Source organism: Meleagris gallopavo, chromosome 5 (assembly GCF_905368555.1).
Source record: "Meleagris gallopavo chromosome 5, MGAL_WU_HG_1.1, whole genome shotgun sequence".
Classification (NCBI taxonomy): Eukaryota; Metazoa; Chordata; class Aves; order Galliformes; family Phasianidae; genus Meleagris; species Meleagris gallopavo.
Genome location: NC_139408.1, coordinates 8,408,310 through 8,425,747, shown reverse-complemented (window position 1 = coordinate 8,425,747; position 17,438 = coordinate 8,408,310). Strand labels below are relative to the sequence as shown.

Below are 17,438 nucleotides of genomic sequence, written 5' to 3'. Positions count from 1 at the left end.
CGGGAAGCCATGTGACGGCGCGACTTCTGCCTCGAAGCCTGACGAGGGAAGCGGCGGCGCGGCAATTTTGCTCCGCTCTCTCTGAGGTCGCCTCAGGTACAACCGCGGGACGAGCGGCGCCGGACGGTGCCCGAGGTCGCGGCCGCCTTCGCGCCCCGCTCCTGACAGAGCCGCGCAGGGAGCGAGCTGCTCGGTGAGGTACGGACAGGGCGCGCGCCGCCATCCCGCCCACGAAGGCGACCGTTACCGGCTCCCCGCACCCGGCCTGGCTCAGGGCGTCTCCCTCAGGCCGGGCCCGCTGTCGCCCCCGCCGTGCCGCGCCGCTCGGCGCGCTCCTTCCGCCCGCGGCCCCACCTGCTGCGGAGCCGCCCCTCCGCGATGCTGCTGCCCAGGAGGCGGCGGGCCGCCCTGGCGGGGTGCCGCGGGGGGCCGGGGGCGCGGCTATCATAAAAGGCCGGGGCGGGGCGGTGGGGACAGGTGGCACTGCGGTAGCGGTAGCGGGCGGCCGAATGCGGCACAGGGGAGCGGTGGCGGCGTCGGGCGGGAGCGGCTCCTCCCTCTGCTCCTCGGTGCCGCCGGCTCCTGAGCGAACCTCCCCGGCCGGCGGCGGGGCCGAGCCCGGCATGGAGTTCCCCGGGGAGCTGGGTAAGAGCCGCGGCGGGGCGGAGCGCCGTGCCGGTGACCTTGGGCGCGTGGGGGTTCCTGCGGCGGCTGCGCCCGGGAACCTGCGGTGCGATGCCGTGCGGTGCGGCCCCGCCGGGCGGGAGGCCGCGGATCATCGCCGTGCTGATGCCATGCGTTCGTTAGAAATTCATGTCCGTTAAGCCTCTGATCTGTAATTGCTTTTTTTAAATAACCGTTCCATCGTGTTTGATGCAACGCGTTTCAGGGGAAAGAGCTTCCTCTTTCGCAGAGGAGGTGAGCTGAGCGGCAGCTCGTGTTGCCTGTCTGAGGGAGGGCTGTGGGACAGGAGCGCACTGCCGCTCACTCGGTGCCACCCGCACCCATCCCATGGCACGGGCACAGCAAGGTGCCGCTTCCCTGATGCTCTTCTTGGGCAAAAGGCGCCTCTTAGACGGTGGGATGCTGGGTGTAGGAGCCCTAATTTGTTCCCAGCTGGGATGGTGTGATTTGCATGAGTTGCTGCACAACCGTTTTGGGTCTGTTAAAACCCCTTCCAATGCCATGAGCCTGCAGCGATGTGGCTGACACTTCCTTCCTGAGTGCTCTGTGCCTTGGACTTTCCTCTTCTTGAGCAAAGAACAGGAGACTGGCTTTTGTAAGAAAGGAAAACACAAACCCAGGAAAAACCCAGCACTGGCCTCCACGGAAGACTGTGCTTATATTACTGTAGTGACTTAAAATAGGATTCCTTGTGCAATGCACTTAATACTGCATTTTTGTTTCTGATGATTTTTTCAAGAAAAAGTTCACTTATATTGGGATATGGTTGGTCAGTCAATGATAAACCCTCAGGCATGGGGTTTTTTCTTGTCCCAGCTAGTACTGAAAATAGAATAGTTGCTGATTTCAGAGCAGAAACTTTCCAGACTTGACTCAGATCCTTAACATGCTTACCGTGGTTGAACTACTCAGTGAAAATATTGGTTTTACTTTGGCTGAAGTGGCCCAAAAGGTCCCCATTCCTGGATGTCAGTCACTGCTGCTGACAACTGTGCTCATGAGGTCAGTGGAAAGACTCCTATGACTTCACTGAGGTTTGAAATTGAGAAACTGAATCTAAGTTGGGATGCTTCCAAGACATTCTGGTGCATTGTCATCAAATTCATTCAGCTGAACATGTATGCATTTTTGTTTGTTACATAGCAGTACTTAATGGAGGAAGTCTGAATACTAATTGCCAAACACATGGTGAGAAAAAAGACTGCATTGAATCAGATCTACAGTTCATTCATTCTGGAGTTTTCCCACTAGGCTCAGTTTGTTTAAAAAAAAAAAAAAAAGGAAAATAATGTAGGTGATAACTAAATTGTTGTGTTGTAGTCCAGCGCTTCTCTCATCAACTCTTAATAGTGTGTTTGTTTTTGAAATAAAAGGGAAAGTGTTTTCAAAGCAACTGTGAAAACAGGTGGACGTTAATTAGAATCTTTTAGACTGAAGACAACAGTATCACATGTCAGAAAGATCGCATATCAACATGAACAGATGAAACTTGTGGCATGCCTTTGGAAATACTGCAGTGGGCCTGCTGATAAGTTGTGCCTTGAGTGGTTAACAACTGCCATGCCCCTATGGGTATTCAGCATGCATCTTGTCATTTGAATGAATACCATTTTATAGAACATGTCTGTACTCTTGTGACCAAACAGGATTCTGCAGTGCCAGTTTTGGACCCAACTTTCACATTTTGGGAGTGCTTGGATCTGTTTGTTGTGACATCTTTATTGCTGTTTTTAACTTATGTGATCAGAGTTGAGTCTTCTTTGTTACAAACTCCATCACACTGAAGGCATTCAGAAAGCTTTAAAGCACGTAACAATCGGTGCTGGACAGCGGCTTGCAAGAACTGTGTATCTTTTCCTGTCCAGAATGCTAGCAGATGTCAGAACTCGCTCAGTGCAGGGGAATGAGATACAAATAAGTATTGAAAGTATAGAAGAAACATTAAAGGTGGTCTTTTCAGTAGTGCTGGTGTAACAAAATGGAAATACTTCGTTACAAAAGGCTACATAAGTAGAAAATGAAAAGACTAAACCTATCTGGTATATAAATGCCAAGAAGAATTTAAGTCTGTATCTTCTCTGCTTACCGCATGCAGCTCAAAAGCAGAAAATGAGCCACTGAAAGCAAACTGAACAAAAAAAACTAGAGTTAACTGCAGCATTTTCACTCCTGTTGCACAACCAGTTTATCTCACAGTAGCACCATGACTTCTCAGTAGAAAAAATGGGGTGAGGTAGAAACGTGCAGCATTCTTTGCTAATTTGCTTGTGGCACTACAATTGCTTTGAAGTCACTGAGCAGCAGAAGAGCAGCGGATGAGATTTCCGAGTTCACTGCAAGTACATACATACAGCTCAATACTCACTGTCTTGCAAATAAGCCTCTTTGATTATGCAAGTGAATGGAATCTACTGGCAAATCTGTACACATCTGTCTTAGGAATTTTTATGATGCAAGATAAGTGTTAAAGAATGAATGCTTGCAGTAAACCTTGTACCCTTGCTTTTTGTGAGGTAGTTAAAAGCAACCCAGAAGACTTATGTTTTAATACTCACAGCTTCTATGTGTCAGCAAAGAACTGTTTCACAGTTAATCTCATTCATAGGTCTACCATTAGATTTATTGTTACCACAGAATGTTCCTTGGACTGCCTTACTGTCCTTCAGGAGTTTTATACTTCCAACTGAAGTATGAGCACCTTAGAAAGCACACCTTAGAAACATATTAGAAAGGAAAAACAAACAGCGACAACAAAACATTTCAGTGAGTATAGTCAGAAGTTCTGAGTTTATAGTTCATCATGGCCATGCAAGAAAAATACTCAGTGGATTGCTGCATATTGCACAGTAGTTTAAATTCTGCATAGCCATTCTACTTTATTCTGCTTATGAAGAGAAGGCTCCCAGGAGATCTAGTAGTAGCCTTCCAGTACTTACAGTGGCTCTACAGAGGTAGATAAGGAGGGACTTTATCAGGGAGAGCAATGACAAGAGAAGAAGTAAGAGTTCTAAACTGAAAAAGAGTAGATTTATGTTAAGGATGAAGAAAAATATTTCGTGACGAACATGGTGAGGCATTGGCACAGCTGCCCAGAGGAGCTGTGGATGCCCCATCCCTGGAAGTGCTCAGGGCTGGGTTGGATGCGGCCCTGGGCAGCCCTATCTGGTGGGAGGCAACCAGCCCACAACCGAGGGCTGCAACTGGCTGGTCTGTAAGGTCCCTTCCAACCCAAACCATCTGATGTCTATCATTTTTTGCTGTAAGCTCTCTTAATTTCAATAGGCATGCTACAAAAAAATAGTTTCTTGCACTTCTTATTTCTACTTATAAGTTACTTAAAAATATAACTTTGTCAAATGTTTTCCTTATTAGCCGAGATGCCCAGACAGTTCCCAAAGCTGAACATATCTGAAGTTGATGAGCAAGTGCGACTTCTAGCAGAGAAGGTATTTGCTAAAGTTCTCCGAGAAGAAGACAGCAAAGATGCCTTGTCACTATTCACTGTGCCTGAAGACTGCCCTATTGGGCAGAAAGAGGCCAAGGAAAGGGAACTTCAGAAGGAACTGGCAGAACAACAGTCTGTGGAAACAGCAAAAAGGTTTGTTCAGTAGCTTTCTTAGAGGGAAATAGTTTTTAAATGAGTTTGAGTTTATTTTGAAATATCTGGCAAACATCATTCTGTCAGTTGGTACTTTTTCACCCTTCTCCTGAGGTAACAAGGGCACCTATGTGATATCCTGTGCTATGCAGGTGGTGTGGGGATAGGTCCTAGGGAGCTTGGACTGGTGGGGTCATCTCCTCGGCTGCATTTCCAGCAACAGCATAGATGATGCTCATAAGAGCTTGGCATACAGCTCAACTGGGTAGAAGTGAACAAAACTCACTCATTCTTTAACAGTAAGAGTCCCCCCCCCCCAAAAAAAAAAAAAAACTTTTTTTTCCCCCTCAAATAAAATATAATAGTTTCATTCAGGAAAATGGATAATTTTAACCAAAAGAAAATGACAGTGGTATGAAATTTCTTTTAGTCTCTGTAAAAATAGATGAAAGTAAGGTTTTGATGTTTAACATCAAGGGAGAAACTAAAAACCAAGACTGGCACAATGAGGTTATTCATAGGTTTCCTTAACTCCCAGAGATAAAATCTAACCATTATCAGTCATAAAAGTGTCCATTTTGAGTTTGCTAGTTTTATTTTCCTAGTTCAACATGCAGTTCACCTTTGGCTTGATTGAAACCAAACTTGATTTGGTTTATGATTTTCTTCTGAGAGAGAGAGAACCTTACCTGGGTGTCAGGCTGTCCCAGTGTCTTAGTCTTTAGTGAGCTGGTTGGACTTATTTGTTAAGAGTCACATGAGCTCAGCAGCAGTCTGACACCAAATGGCTTGGGTGTGTACAGACTCATCAGACAGCACGCAAACAAGGAGGGCTTTGAAACTGATAGCTAAACACGTACCCTGTTAGCTCCAGACCATCAGTTGGGCAGCACTTGGCATCATGTTTCTGGAAGACAAGGGAGAAGAGCTAGTTTAATTGAATTAAGGTATGATACACAGATGGTATGGGCTTAGGTTTTGTGTTGTGCAAATGGGTTTCCCAAATCTAGATGTTATTCAGATACCTCTCTGGTTTATTTTTCTTCCTGAAATAGTGAGTTTCCCTTTTAATGTGCAGAAATTGCTTTATAAAAATAGGTTCCATCAAGCTGTGTTTCTGTACCGAAAGTTCTCTACAAACCTAATTGTGGGAAATGGGTTATCACATGTGTGTTGCTTATGTGTGGGAACAGGACAAGTGTTTGTCTGTGTCCTACTGGACTGAAGCGTACTTAGAGAACAATTACATGAGTAAAGACTCTGTTGCTTTCAGTTGCAGTTGAATCAACATTACCTTTCACGAATTTAATACACGTTTCAGAGATGGTTGCAAGTACTTGCGAGGATGGAATTTGGTCATAGGGTCTTATTCATACCACCAGTGTATGTGGAATGTCACAGAGTTAACACACAGCTTCCAGAGAGAATTCCAATATGCCTTTCCCTTTCTTAGTGGTTTTTACTGACACTTTAAAGTGTTAGAATCTAATTTACAAAATGAGCGAAGATAGTATTTCCACAGTATGTAAGAAAGTACGTCAGTTTATCATATCATATCTATTTGTTATATGTGTATTTAAACTGAGAAAGGAAAATTAATTACATCTTTAGAGATAATACAGACCTCAAGTCTCTTCACTGAAAGAACAGCATAGAAGCAGCATACTTCTTCAGCTGTTTTGTCTAAGGTACATATCTGTCGCAGTTTGCTGAGAGAGAGCAAAAGCTTTTAAGTCTGTGAGGGTAATGCATTTACTGCCTCAGGAGGAGGAATGGACTTGCATATCAAAGCCATACTAAATTATTACTCTCATAAGCAATGTTAGACTTTTGCTTTATTCTCATCAAACACTACCCATTGAATAACTGTATTTGTTCGTCTTTTTTCGTACATGTTTAACTGAATGACTGTATCTGAAATGTTGGTGCATACTGTTGTTGGACAAGTAGATGAGATTTTAAATCCTGAAAGTTTTGGGATGATTAAAAACTTTGTGTAATAACATGGTAATGTATAACAACCTTCCTGATGTCACATTCACTTACTTTCTTTCTCTCATGCTTTGAATTCTGATTTTATGTAAGGCAGCCATGCTTCCTTTCTGCACAGTGACTTGCTGATACTGAATTTGTAAGAAGTGAAATAAATCTTACTGGTTTTGTAAGTGATAGTAAATAAATAATGGTATACTGTATTTGTACTGCAATTGTACATAGAAAATATGATGCAAAGAGTCAAAAGCACAACTATTTTGTGTCTGACATTTTCCATGTGGTATAAGAGATTTCATCTTGTAAACTTTCTTAGGAGTTTTCTTTGCTGTAATCTGCTTTGCGAAGTATTTAATGTTTTACAGCATGGCTCACTTAATGCTTTATACCATGAATTCCTAGGAAGAAAAGTTTCAAGATGATTCGATCTCAGTCTTTATCATTACAAATTCCATCTCAGGAATGGAAAGCACCATCGGCTATTCCTACCCTGTCTCCTACAACACCAGTTCTTCAACATGCTTTCCTGCCAGTCCAGGTGCCATATGATGTACCGGAGTTTCAGAGAGTTTCAATTAGTGGGGACTACTGTGCAGGGGTAAGAAACTATTTTTTTCTCTAGTGTAACTCGGGCAAAAAATCCCAAACCACAGTCGACTTTTAGACTATTTCCAGTGCAAAATGACAGCACTATCAGGGACCTTTGGACAAACTGTAGAATGCTCTGTGAGCAGATCGTTTTGTAGAATATTTGAAGTCATCGTTGTTTAAGTTGATTATACTTTTTTTTGATAAAAGCTGAATTGATAAATAGATAACAACATGATCAGACATTGAATACATGGACAATATATATGGTAGGAGAGAAATTTTGCTTGTTTGTATATTTTGCATTTTGTCTTTGGATTCTGCCTCTGTCTCTGTCTTCATGCAACCACCGACAGGATCAAGTCACATACATCAGTGTTGCTAGAAATCCAGTCTCCTTGCTACTGGCATGGATCTCATTTGTGAACAAGACCACCACTCTATTCGTCAGTATTTAGCCAGCTTTTTTTTTTTTTTTTTTTTTTCAGGTTACAGTTGATGATTATGAGCAAGCCGCCAAGAGCCTGGTGAAAGCTCTTCTCATTCGAGAAAAGTACTCACGCCTTGCATACCATCGCTTCCCAAGAACAACATCCCAGTATTTGTGTAGCATGCAACAAGAAAAGTGGAAGGTTGAAGATGAAGTGTGTCCACGTGAGTATCTTTGTTCTTTTTAAAAGAGAGAATTAAGCCCATATACAACTGTAATCAAAGGTGAATTGGTTTTTTGTGACCATCTCTGCTGAGTATTTTTGCCTCTGTAATTTATTCTGTTAGTGGTGGAGAATAACTGATGGACTTTAATTATAAAGCCTGCATCTAATCTGAAACTTTGAAACTGTTAAAAGCTAAAACCTTACTGGACAATCATTGACATTTTTTCCAGTAAAGGAGATGGTACGTAGTACACATGTGTTCCTCCAGAAAAAAAGATATGTGGAGGTGGCTTCAAGTGAAAAGCCATTCCTTTTGATCTTGATGTACTGAAATAAAATGGATGATGAGCTCATCCACGTTGTAAATTGAAGCAGAGTACAGACATGCTAGTTTGCAAGCCCTGAGTCAGTAATTTCACAGACATGGCACACTTGCCAGGTCAGGTTTGGAAGCTGGATCGTTACATTTATGGGGCAGTCTGCCTGGGTTAATAAACTCTGATCACTTAATGGGGCTTATTAGGTTGGACATATTCACCACTATTTAAGTCACAAGTTATATTTGTCACTTTGGTGGGGTGTGTCAGGAAAGCTTTGCTTGTACGTTAAACAGTGCGCATTTTTGGATTAGCCTGCATGGAACAACCCTTGGTCTGTACAGTAGACACATCCATGTTGCTGGTAGTGTATTCTCAGCCATGAAATGATCTTTTAAGTCATTTTAAATCAATTACCCTCGAGTTCTGTAGTCAGAAGAAGAGAGAATAGAAGTATTTTCAAACATGTGTCATACAGAAAGAATGTTAAGAATAGCTCACTATATATTCAAGACAGAAAAGATATCCCGGAACAGCTGCTAGGGGGGAATATTTCCAAGCTATTATTAGGTTAATAAGTTCTTTACAGTTATGATTTTAAACTTACAATATTATTAATAAAATCTCTCACAGTATCTTAATTTGCACAAGCTAGAGCTGGATAGTTAGGAATATATGTACAGTATCAGTTTATAACATATATTCATGTACTCTAGGTGGATTAAATGTGGATAGTTACTCTTTGGTCTTGATTTATTTGAACAGGTAAAAGGATTGAGTCCAAGGATATGGTTGAGTTGACATAAATAAATAACTGAGATTTATATTACTTATTTTATAAGGGATTAACAAACTGTACTGATAAAATCCTGACTGTGCTTCTGGTACTTTCTGATTCTAATTATGATCAGAAGGCCAGGAAGAAAACTACATTTATGTCTTACTCTCTGGGTTCTGCTTTTTTTTTTTTTTTTTTTTGGTTCTTGGAAAACCTATTGTACATAAAAGTAAGGAATTCTATTTGAAATAAAAAAAGCCAAAAACAAACCCACCACTGTCTTGGTCAGAGTGAGAAGTGCTGAGTCTTGAATTATTTCTGGCTCTCTGCTGAGTGACGTATATTCACTAATGATCGAGAGAAAGAGAAGGTGACCATGGTATGCGTGCACTAGTCTGCATCACTGGATTATGGGAAGGGCAGTCTGTTCTTTTCTGGCTAATGTTTCAATATGAGAACAGCTGAATTACTGGATGCTTAAATATAAACTTCCAAAATTATTACAGTGAGTCAGAAGGTTAAAAAAAACCCAAACAAACAATGAATGTGGGTGTAAGTCAACAGCTGTTACAAACTTAATTTGAAACTTATATCACTCTATATTAATTTTATACTATTAAATCTATTTCTATATTGGTTTAGAGAACTCTAATAATTGAAATGAAACATCTTAATTTATATGAAAGGTTATCACTTTCATATCTTAGAGATGGCAATTACATGTGAGCTTGTCACAATAGAATTGTATTGTAACAACTGACCTACTGTACTAATCAAAAATATGATCTTAATGCACGTATTGAGATCTGCTAAAATTAAAATTATAGAAGCAGAAAGTCTTCTTCCCAATTATTCAGCCTTTTGTGTGAGTTACTTGTAAATATAATGTAAATGTATTTCCAGATTTTCATTCACCCCCAGAAGAAAATGAAGATCCTTACAATCTTGATGATGCTCCAAACAATTTGGATTATGTTGTCAAGATAAAAGGCGGCATTCCATTTGTTTATGATAACAAAGAAATGATGGAGCTCAATGAGCCTCGGAGTCTGCCCTATCCTGACCTGGAGACCTATACCCTTGACTTGAGCCACGTTCTTGCTCTAATTGCAGATGGTCCAACGTACGTTTTTTGTTTTATTTCTTCTCTGCCCCTTCCGGCTGCTGGTTCCCTTCAGTTTAATACTTTTAATTTCTGTCATAGAATCATAGAATTGCTCAGGTTAGAAAAGACCTTAAAGATCATTGAGTCCAACCATGACCTAACCATACAACCCTCCACCAAATCATGTCTCTGAGCACCACATCCAAACGGATTTTAAACACATCCTGGGATGGTGACTCAACCTCGGGAGCCTATTCCAGTGCTTAACTGCCCCTTCTCTGAAGACGTTTTTCCTGATATCCAACCTAAACCTCCTCTGGCTGAACTTGAGGCCATTTCCCCTCATCCTGTCACTAGTGAGAAAAGACCAACCCCGCTCTTGCTGTAAGCACCTTTCAGGTATTTGAAGAGAGCAATAAGGTCTCCCCTCAGCCTTCTTTTCCCAGTCTAAAGAGTCCTAGTTCCTTCAGTTGCTCACTGTAGGGCATATTCTCCAAGCCCTTCTCCAGCCTTGTTGCCCTTCTCTGGATCTGTTCCAGCACCTCAGTGTCCTTTCTATACTGAGATGCCCAAAACTGAACACAGTACTTGAGGTGAGGCCTCACAAGTGCTTAGTCCTGCTCACCGCCACACCATTCCTGATCCAAGCCAGGATGCCATGGGCCACCTTGGCCACCTGGGCACACTGCTGGCTCATATTCAGCCAACTGTCTATCAGTACACCAAGGTCACTTTCTGAAAGGCAGCCTATGCTCTTGCCATTATTATCCTGCTCCAGATCAAAGCTAGCTGGAGTATAATTCTTTGCAGTCTGAAATAGGTAAATGCATTTCTAAATTCAGTGTACTTTATTCCAAGAGAGAAGGAAAACTAAAGGGCAAGGAAGAAAAACTCAAACTTATTGAATACTCTTATTTTTGCATCAATTATTAATAGTATTTATAAGCAACCCAAAAGAAAGGACAAGTTTGGTAGAACATGTTAGAAAGCTCAGCAGCTCTGTGAATGCAGGAGTGATCTTCTGCTCCTTTTGCTTTTTCAGATTAAGTGGTTGTAGGCTGATTCACTCTCTCTGATAAGTATATACAAACAAAAAGGAAAAAAGTCTTTTAATAATCCTGTTGCATAAACTTTTTATACTCTATTTAATTTCCTTGTTTGTAACAAGTGCTTTCCTGTCATTTTTGTCTGTCAAATGTGGACCTGCTTGGAGATCAAGAATCCATTGTTCTTTAACCTTCGTTGTGCTTAAAGTAGTGAAATCTCACCCCTTGCTCCTCAGATTTCCGGTTTCTTGAATAATAGTATGACCCCAAAATACTATGAATTGGACTTTCAGATTCATTACGAGATTTGTATTCTGCTGAGGACAGACTGCCAACAATGAAGCAGAGAAAAGAAAGCTATTACATTAATGCACTATCAAAATATTGTAGATTTTATAAGAGTTGACAGATGGTGAAGAGAAAAAAACATGGCATTTGTTAAAAAGAGAATGAAAAACGTAACTGGAGTTGAAAGAGAAGCTGGAAGAGTAAGAGGAGTAGGCAAACTGGAACAAAAAAGCAGTTATTTTTTTCAGAAGAGCACTTGGAAGAATTTGGGGGCAAAAAAAGGAAAAAGTAACGTAGCTACACAACAGATGTGCTTTTAAGGCACCAGAAATGAAACGATATTAAATTTTACTTGGCTTTCTGTATTCACACTGAAAATCAGACAGAAACTGGGAAATAAAATTTTTATTTTCATAGTGAAGTGTATACAGGGTGTTTCCTGTTTATATACAAAGTGATCTCCTCTACTGGATATAGAATCATAGAGCCAGAGAATGGTTTGGGTTGGAATGGACCTTTAAGATCATCTAGTTCCAACCCCCTGCTAATTGGACAACTTAAAGGACTTAAGAGCATTGTTACACAAGTTGTTGGATTTGGAAGAGATACCTAAAGGCCATCTAGTCCAACTCCCCTGCAAGTTAGTTCTGTTTCATTAGAGGTTTCCTTAATAACCTTGGTCTGAAATAATACTAGATATTAACTTATGTATTTATTAACCACTAGGAAAAGAAGAAATCATTCGTCTTAGATTTCATTAAAAATATAATCTGTTTTTACTAGAAAACTTTCAAGTTCCATCTGAACTCAATATACAAAGTAGTTCCAAGTCAGTAACTTTTGTGTTTTCTTTTGCAGAAAGACATACTGCCATCGCCGGCTGAACTTTTTAGAATCTAAATTTAGTTTGCATGAGATGTTAAATGAAATGTCTGAGTTTAAAGAACTGAAGAGTAATCCCCATCGAGACTTTTATAACGTGAGAAAGGTAGGTGTGGTAAGGATTAGAGGCGTAGCATTGTTTTCAGCAGGAGTGCCAACCATTTTGCTTTTTTGTGTGTGAGGCATAGATGAGGTGCACAAAGTTGTGTGTGTATAGCACTGAATTGAATGATGTTATTTTTACTACTTGGGAAGACATGAAAATTGCCTGGGTTAAATCAATTATGCTAAACTCTTTTGTTTCCTTTTTCGGAATCACACTGGCTTAATTGTATGTAGATCAATTTTAGGAGTGAAACTATTGATCAAATTATGCTCACATAGATTGTGAACAAAAATATCCATGTGGAGTTTTAATTCAGTTTGATGAATTTACCTACAGGTGGCTCAAGTGCATTTTGCTGTTCTCATGCAGATAAATTATAACAGACTGCAGCTTGAACAACTGCTTCTATTTTGAATAAAAATTTATCTTCAAATTGAAAATACAGATGTGTTTAAATACACATACAACAATATAAAGATCTTACAAACTGAACTGATGTTGCATGCTGCCATCAGTACCTGGTTTAATAAATAAGTCTGAAAAAAAAAAAAAAAAAAGCCTATTTTTTATATTCTGAGCTGCACCTGAGATGCACTGGGATGTAATTAGCAGACAGGTGGGGAATCAAGGAGGTAGTTTTATTTCTTGACACATAATGAAGGGAGCTTCATTCCCTCAAAAGCACAGCACTTTTAGACTGCTTAGTTTGCTTCCCTTTCTTCATTTTAAAAGGAAGCTACTTGAGAGAGAAAACATTTCATTTCCATAGGTGAGATTTCTTCAAAAAGTGGTACTTGCTGCTGGTGTTTTTAATCATTTCAGGTCTATTTTGCATTGTGTCTTTGTGCAAAGATGTTGTGCATGTTTTGTAACTGTGGAGTTTGGGTCAACGATACTTTTATCTTGTTATGTTTTGATTTCCTAGTGCATCAAAAAGTCAGCTTGGCTTTTCCCAATAGCATTCTGGCTGTTGAATGTTTGCTACTGTTGCAGTAATAACTATCAAACACAGCAAAGCAAAACTACCTGATTGTCTCTCACAAAGCTAGATGCAGATGGATAAATTTGAATTTTGTGCTTATATCTGTTAAGTATGTGGATGGGAGGATCTATTAGCTAGCTAATTCACTCAAACAGTTCTCAAGAAGCCAAGGTTCAATTCTGAATTTGATAACAGGTTTCTTGTATAACCCTGGCCAAGATATCTACTCTGTACTACACTCAGATAACACACTCGTCTAGCTGATTGAGATGTTAATAATAAAAGTCATTGTGACTGAGGAGTATGATGGACAAGTGTGGGGATCAGATAACTTCCTCGACAATGAAATGGAATACTGAGAAGCTGTACTTAACAGGACTGTGTTTGCTCAGTTCAATTTTTAAAAGCAATCGTTCAGTGTTTCTGGGCATATAATTACTTTCCAATTACCTTCTAGTGAGTAAGCCAGTTTACAAATGAATTAATGTTGTTCAAAAGCACAAAATGTGTACCGCTTCCTCTTTGGCAATATTCTAATTCAAGAAAAGAGGAACAAGCTTGTTCTCCTGTGGCAGAGACCTATCCTGCTAATTACTGCTTATGAAATTCTTGCAGCGGAGAAGTTAATCTTGCTTAAACCCTTAAGCTTTACAAAGCACTTTCTGTGGCAAGTAAACTGCAATGTAGGCAGTGTTTCTACAAACTCCAAATAAACTCATTTCCTAATGTCTTGCTAATCAGAGTAGCATCTTTGAATCTGTAGCTCACCAGAAGTCCTTCTTCAATATTAACAGTATCAACAATGAATCTTATAGTGTGAAACAGTCTGCTAGGGCCAGTATTTGCAGGATCTCTCTCTTTCAGTCAGTCCTATTCAATGCAAACACATAAAGAAAGCAAGAAATAATATTCACCTCCCCAAAAAGCTGAAGTTGTCTACTATTTCCCTCAGGCACTAGTCTGGAAATGCTGGTGCAGTCTTTTTGCTTATATAACGAAACTAAAGTACCTGATGGAAAGTGCCAAAATGAAAACAAACATGAATATAGTGGTAAGGTCAATCAGTGAGCACATATCACAGTATTTAGGAATCCGGCCAGCATTATTTGCTGACAGAATTCACTGTTATATTCTCTTCTCTGTGACCCTCACCCTCCCCCCCCCCTTTTTTTTTTTTTCTTTTTTTTTCCTGGTTTAATGAGAATTCTCCTCCATTGAGCTTATTGAGTTCATAAATCCCAAGATAAAGATCCTTTTAAATAAGTGAAATGTATGTGTATAATATGTATATCTGGAAAATTACCCTTTAATAACCAAACAAGTATTTCTGTACATAGATGGGAGTCCACAGGTGGTAGGACAGTGGCTGGCTCTGCTTGGCTCTCCAGGGGAGGTGGACAACTGGCTGTGTAGGAGTAGGCTAACTTTAGAGAAAACTCTGGAGTCTGCTAATAGCAAGGCCCTCCCACACTGTGCAACTGATGCATAGCAAAGTACAGCCACACTGACTTGCCACATAACTCCTGAGTTGCCTGCATTGAGGGTGAGATAAAGTAGTGAGTTTAGCTCCACAGCATCACAACTTAAAACTGAGCCTTTGTGTAGTGGATCTCCCAACAAACTGAATGAAGTAAATCTACATAGCAGGATTGACAGATACCTGCCTTCTAGACATACAATTAAAAGCCTGGTGAGTGAACAGCCAATCTATATCATAACTTGCCTGAACTTTGATTCACTTGGAGGTTGCTTTTTTGTTTGTTTTCAATAACTACTTTCTGACTTTGGTCACGATAGTCTTTCAACATACAAGCTAAAAGTTATAGTGAATAGGAAGGAAATCATGTGGGTTAACATCAGATTCAAAAGAGAATACTTCTGTTCACCTCTGCTGCAATGTTAGCATTAGATGTACTCGTGCCCTATACGTGTTAATTGGCAAAACAGTACTTTGTATTTCCAAAGCACTGTGCATACTACTTATTTCCTTCTCCATAGCAATTTGTTTCTGTATTCACATGAATATGATTGCTACAGGGCTCAATTCTCTGCATTTTACAGTGAGTACAGCCAAAACAGAAGCTGGAGACACAGGGATTCACATCTCCTGTGTCTCCTGGCTTACAGGTTGTTCCAGATGGCACAAGCATGAATTAGACAAACTCCTGCAGGGGTCTGCTCTAGGAACTATTTCAGCTGCCAGGAGCTTTTCTGTGCTTTCTGCAAACTTATCTTTTAAACCAGGTACTGACTGAAGCATGAAAAATCAGGTCAGTTTGCAAGATCTTTTTGTTGTTGAATGTGTATTTAGATATATCTCTATTTTTAATTTGAAGTGAAATTTTTGTTCAAAATATATGCAGTTGTTCAAACTACAGTCTGTTATAACACAGGTGTTGTAGCCTTATAAAGTTAAATTTTTCCAAGTGAATGTTAATAGCATAGCTTAAAAATGAGGACATACAGTGAGTCCTAAGGATTAACATTTAATTGTTAATCATTGCCCAGTTCAAAGATGCTAGGTGCTTTACAAAGCAAGAAACAGGCCTGTCTCAAAGCATACAAGATGAGGCACACTCCTAGTGTACATCCCACTGGATTCCCAGCTCACTCTTGTGTTTGTACTGGGTTAGCTTTTCAGAGAAGATGTATCAACCTTTTAGGTGATGCTTTTGATTCTTTACTTGATGGTCTGTAATAGGCACAAGAGGAAGAAGACACAAAATACAAAATTGCAGTGCAAGTTTTTTACACAAAAGAAACAGAGATCTGTGAAAGCTATTTATTTTTTAGTAAGAATTCCAGGACAAAAAAAGAAGGACCTGAAAGAGTGCTCTTGGCCCTTCTGTGAAGCTTGCACTTCCCCTCAGTGTGTAAACAGACCTGAAGGAACTGAAAAATCTGTCAGTATTATAAGTTGCTATGTTATGATTAAACATGGAAAATAGTGACAGAATCTCTTGTTGCATATATTACAGTTGTAGTGATCTGGGATATTTCATGTGGTTGAAATACCAAAATGACTAATGCTTTTGGAAGTAGCTGAGACTTCCACGTGCTTTCAGTCACAGAGAACAGTTACAACGACAGCCTATAACTCTACTGGCATCACTGATTCACTGATGAAGGATACTGAAGGATGAGGGTACTTCAAGAACACATATTCATCATTGCCTCTGACATCAACAAATTCACAAAGTTTGTTTGAGTCTATGGACAAGGAGTACAATTAACCTTGTTTTGATTTCAGGTTGATACTCATATCCATGCCGCTGCTTGCATGAACCAGAAACACTTACTAAGGTTTATTAAGCACACGTATCAAACGGAGCCAGACAGGATTGTTGCAGAGAAAAAAGGCAAGAAGATGACCTTAAAGCAAGTCTTTGAAAGCCTTCACATGGATCCATACGACCTCACTGTAGACTCTTTAGATGTCCATGCAGTAAGTAAGACACAAAAATAAAAGAGAAATCTATGATTTCTACGTGTGAAATGCTGGTTTCTACAGTTTTTTCAGAATTTGAACTTGTGCATTACTTCACACACTAGAAGTGACTTAGCACAAGCTGGTGCTTCTTTGTGCGTGTTCTTGCTAGGCAATTTTATGTATAAACTATCTGTATATTTAATTTCTGTAATTATTGTGGGTTTTTTCCTTCTTATAGGGTCGTCAAACATTTCATCGATTTGACAAATTCAATTCCAAGTACAATCCAGTTGGTGCCAGTGAGCTGAGGGACTTGTATTTGAAAACTGAGAACTACATTGGTGGTGAATATTTTGCTCGTATGGTCAAGGTAAATCATTCTCTGGTTTTCCCAGCGGTACAGAAATGAGATTTTCTAGAAGATTTCTGATGCTATAACTGTATCTAGGGTCAGAACTGTGGGTAAGTGATTCCCAAGTATTGCGTTTGTTCTAGCAATGGATCAGAAAAAGACCTCTGCCAAATCAGCCACTGCTGCTTCCAGAACAACTGTGTGAGCTCTAACCTGCATATAACTTCAAAGCAGAGCATGTGCTTTCAAGCTAATGGAAAGCAGCTAAGGCTGAAGTCACTGGCTTAATGTTTTGTTAGGATGCAGTTGCCTGGTGTTAGTTGTTAGGGAAGGAGGACATAGGTAAGTGCCTTGACATACATCTGTTTCTGCACATACACAGGCCTCCAAATTTGCTTCTTGCAATACAAGAGTTAGTTGCATAGTTAGCATTCATGAACCAGATATCAACTGCTCAAAAAAAAGTGCTTTTCTAAAATTAACACCCTTAGAATTAGTTACTAACATGTATTCTGGGTCAGATTCTCCATTGTTCTGCATATTTTATGCTGTCATTTACTACAATATAAAGTAGTTTTGTTCCGATTTGTCAATTTTAAACATAGGCCTTAAGATATTAGTATTTATAGCACAA

The 17,438-nt window shown here is 40.0% G+C and overlaps 1 protein-coding gene across 4 annotated transcripts in view; it reads left to right on the top strand.

The window, feature by feature from the left end:
* Nucleotides 1–481: 481 nt before the first annotated feature.
* Nucleotides 482–17,438, top strand: part of AMPD3 (adenosine monophosphate deaminase 3) — a 31,997-nt gene continuing 15,040 nt past the window's right edge. For 2 of the 4 annotated variants that reach the window (XM_085224138.1, XM_085224140.1), the window contains exons 1-8: nt 482–645; nt 4,057–4,282; nt 6,677–6,872; nt 7,351–7,516; nt 9,517–9,736; nt 11,911–12,040; nt 16,273–16,467; nt 16,691–16,822. In XM_085224138.1, the coding sequence (XP_085080264.1) occupies nt 510–645; nt 4,057–4,282; nt 6,677–6,872; nt 7,351–7,516; nt 9,517–9,736; nt 11,911–12,040; nt 16,273–16,467; nt 16,691–16,822 (1,401 nt within the window). In that variant the 5' untranslated portion in view covers nt 482–509. The remainder of the gene's footprint in view (nt 646–4,056; nt 4,283–6,676; nt 6,873–7,350; nt 7,517–9,516; nt 9,737–11,910; nt 12,041–16,272; nt 16,468–16,690; nt 16,823–17,438) is intronic. The other 2 variants (XM_085224139.1, XM_085224137.1) reach the window with 2 other exon arrangements.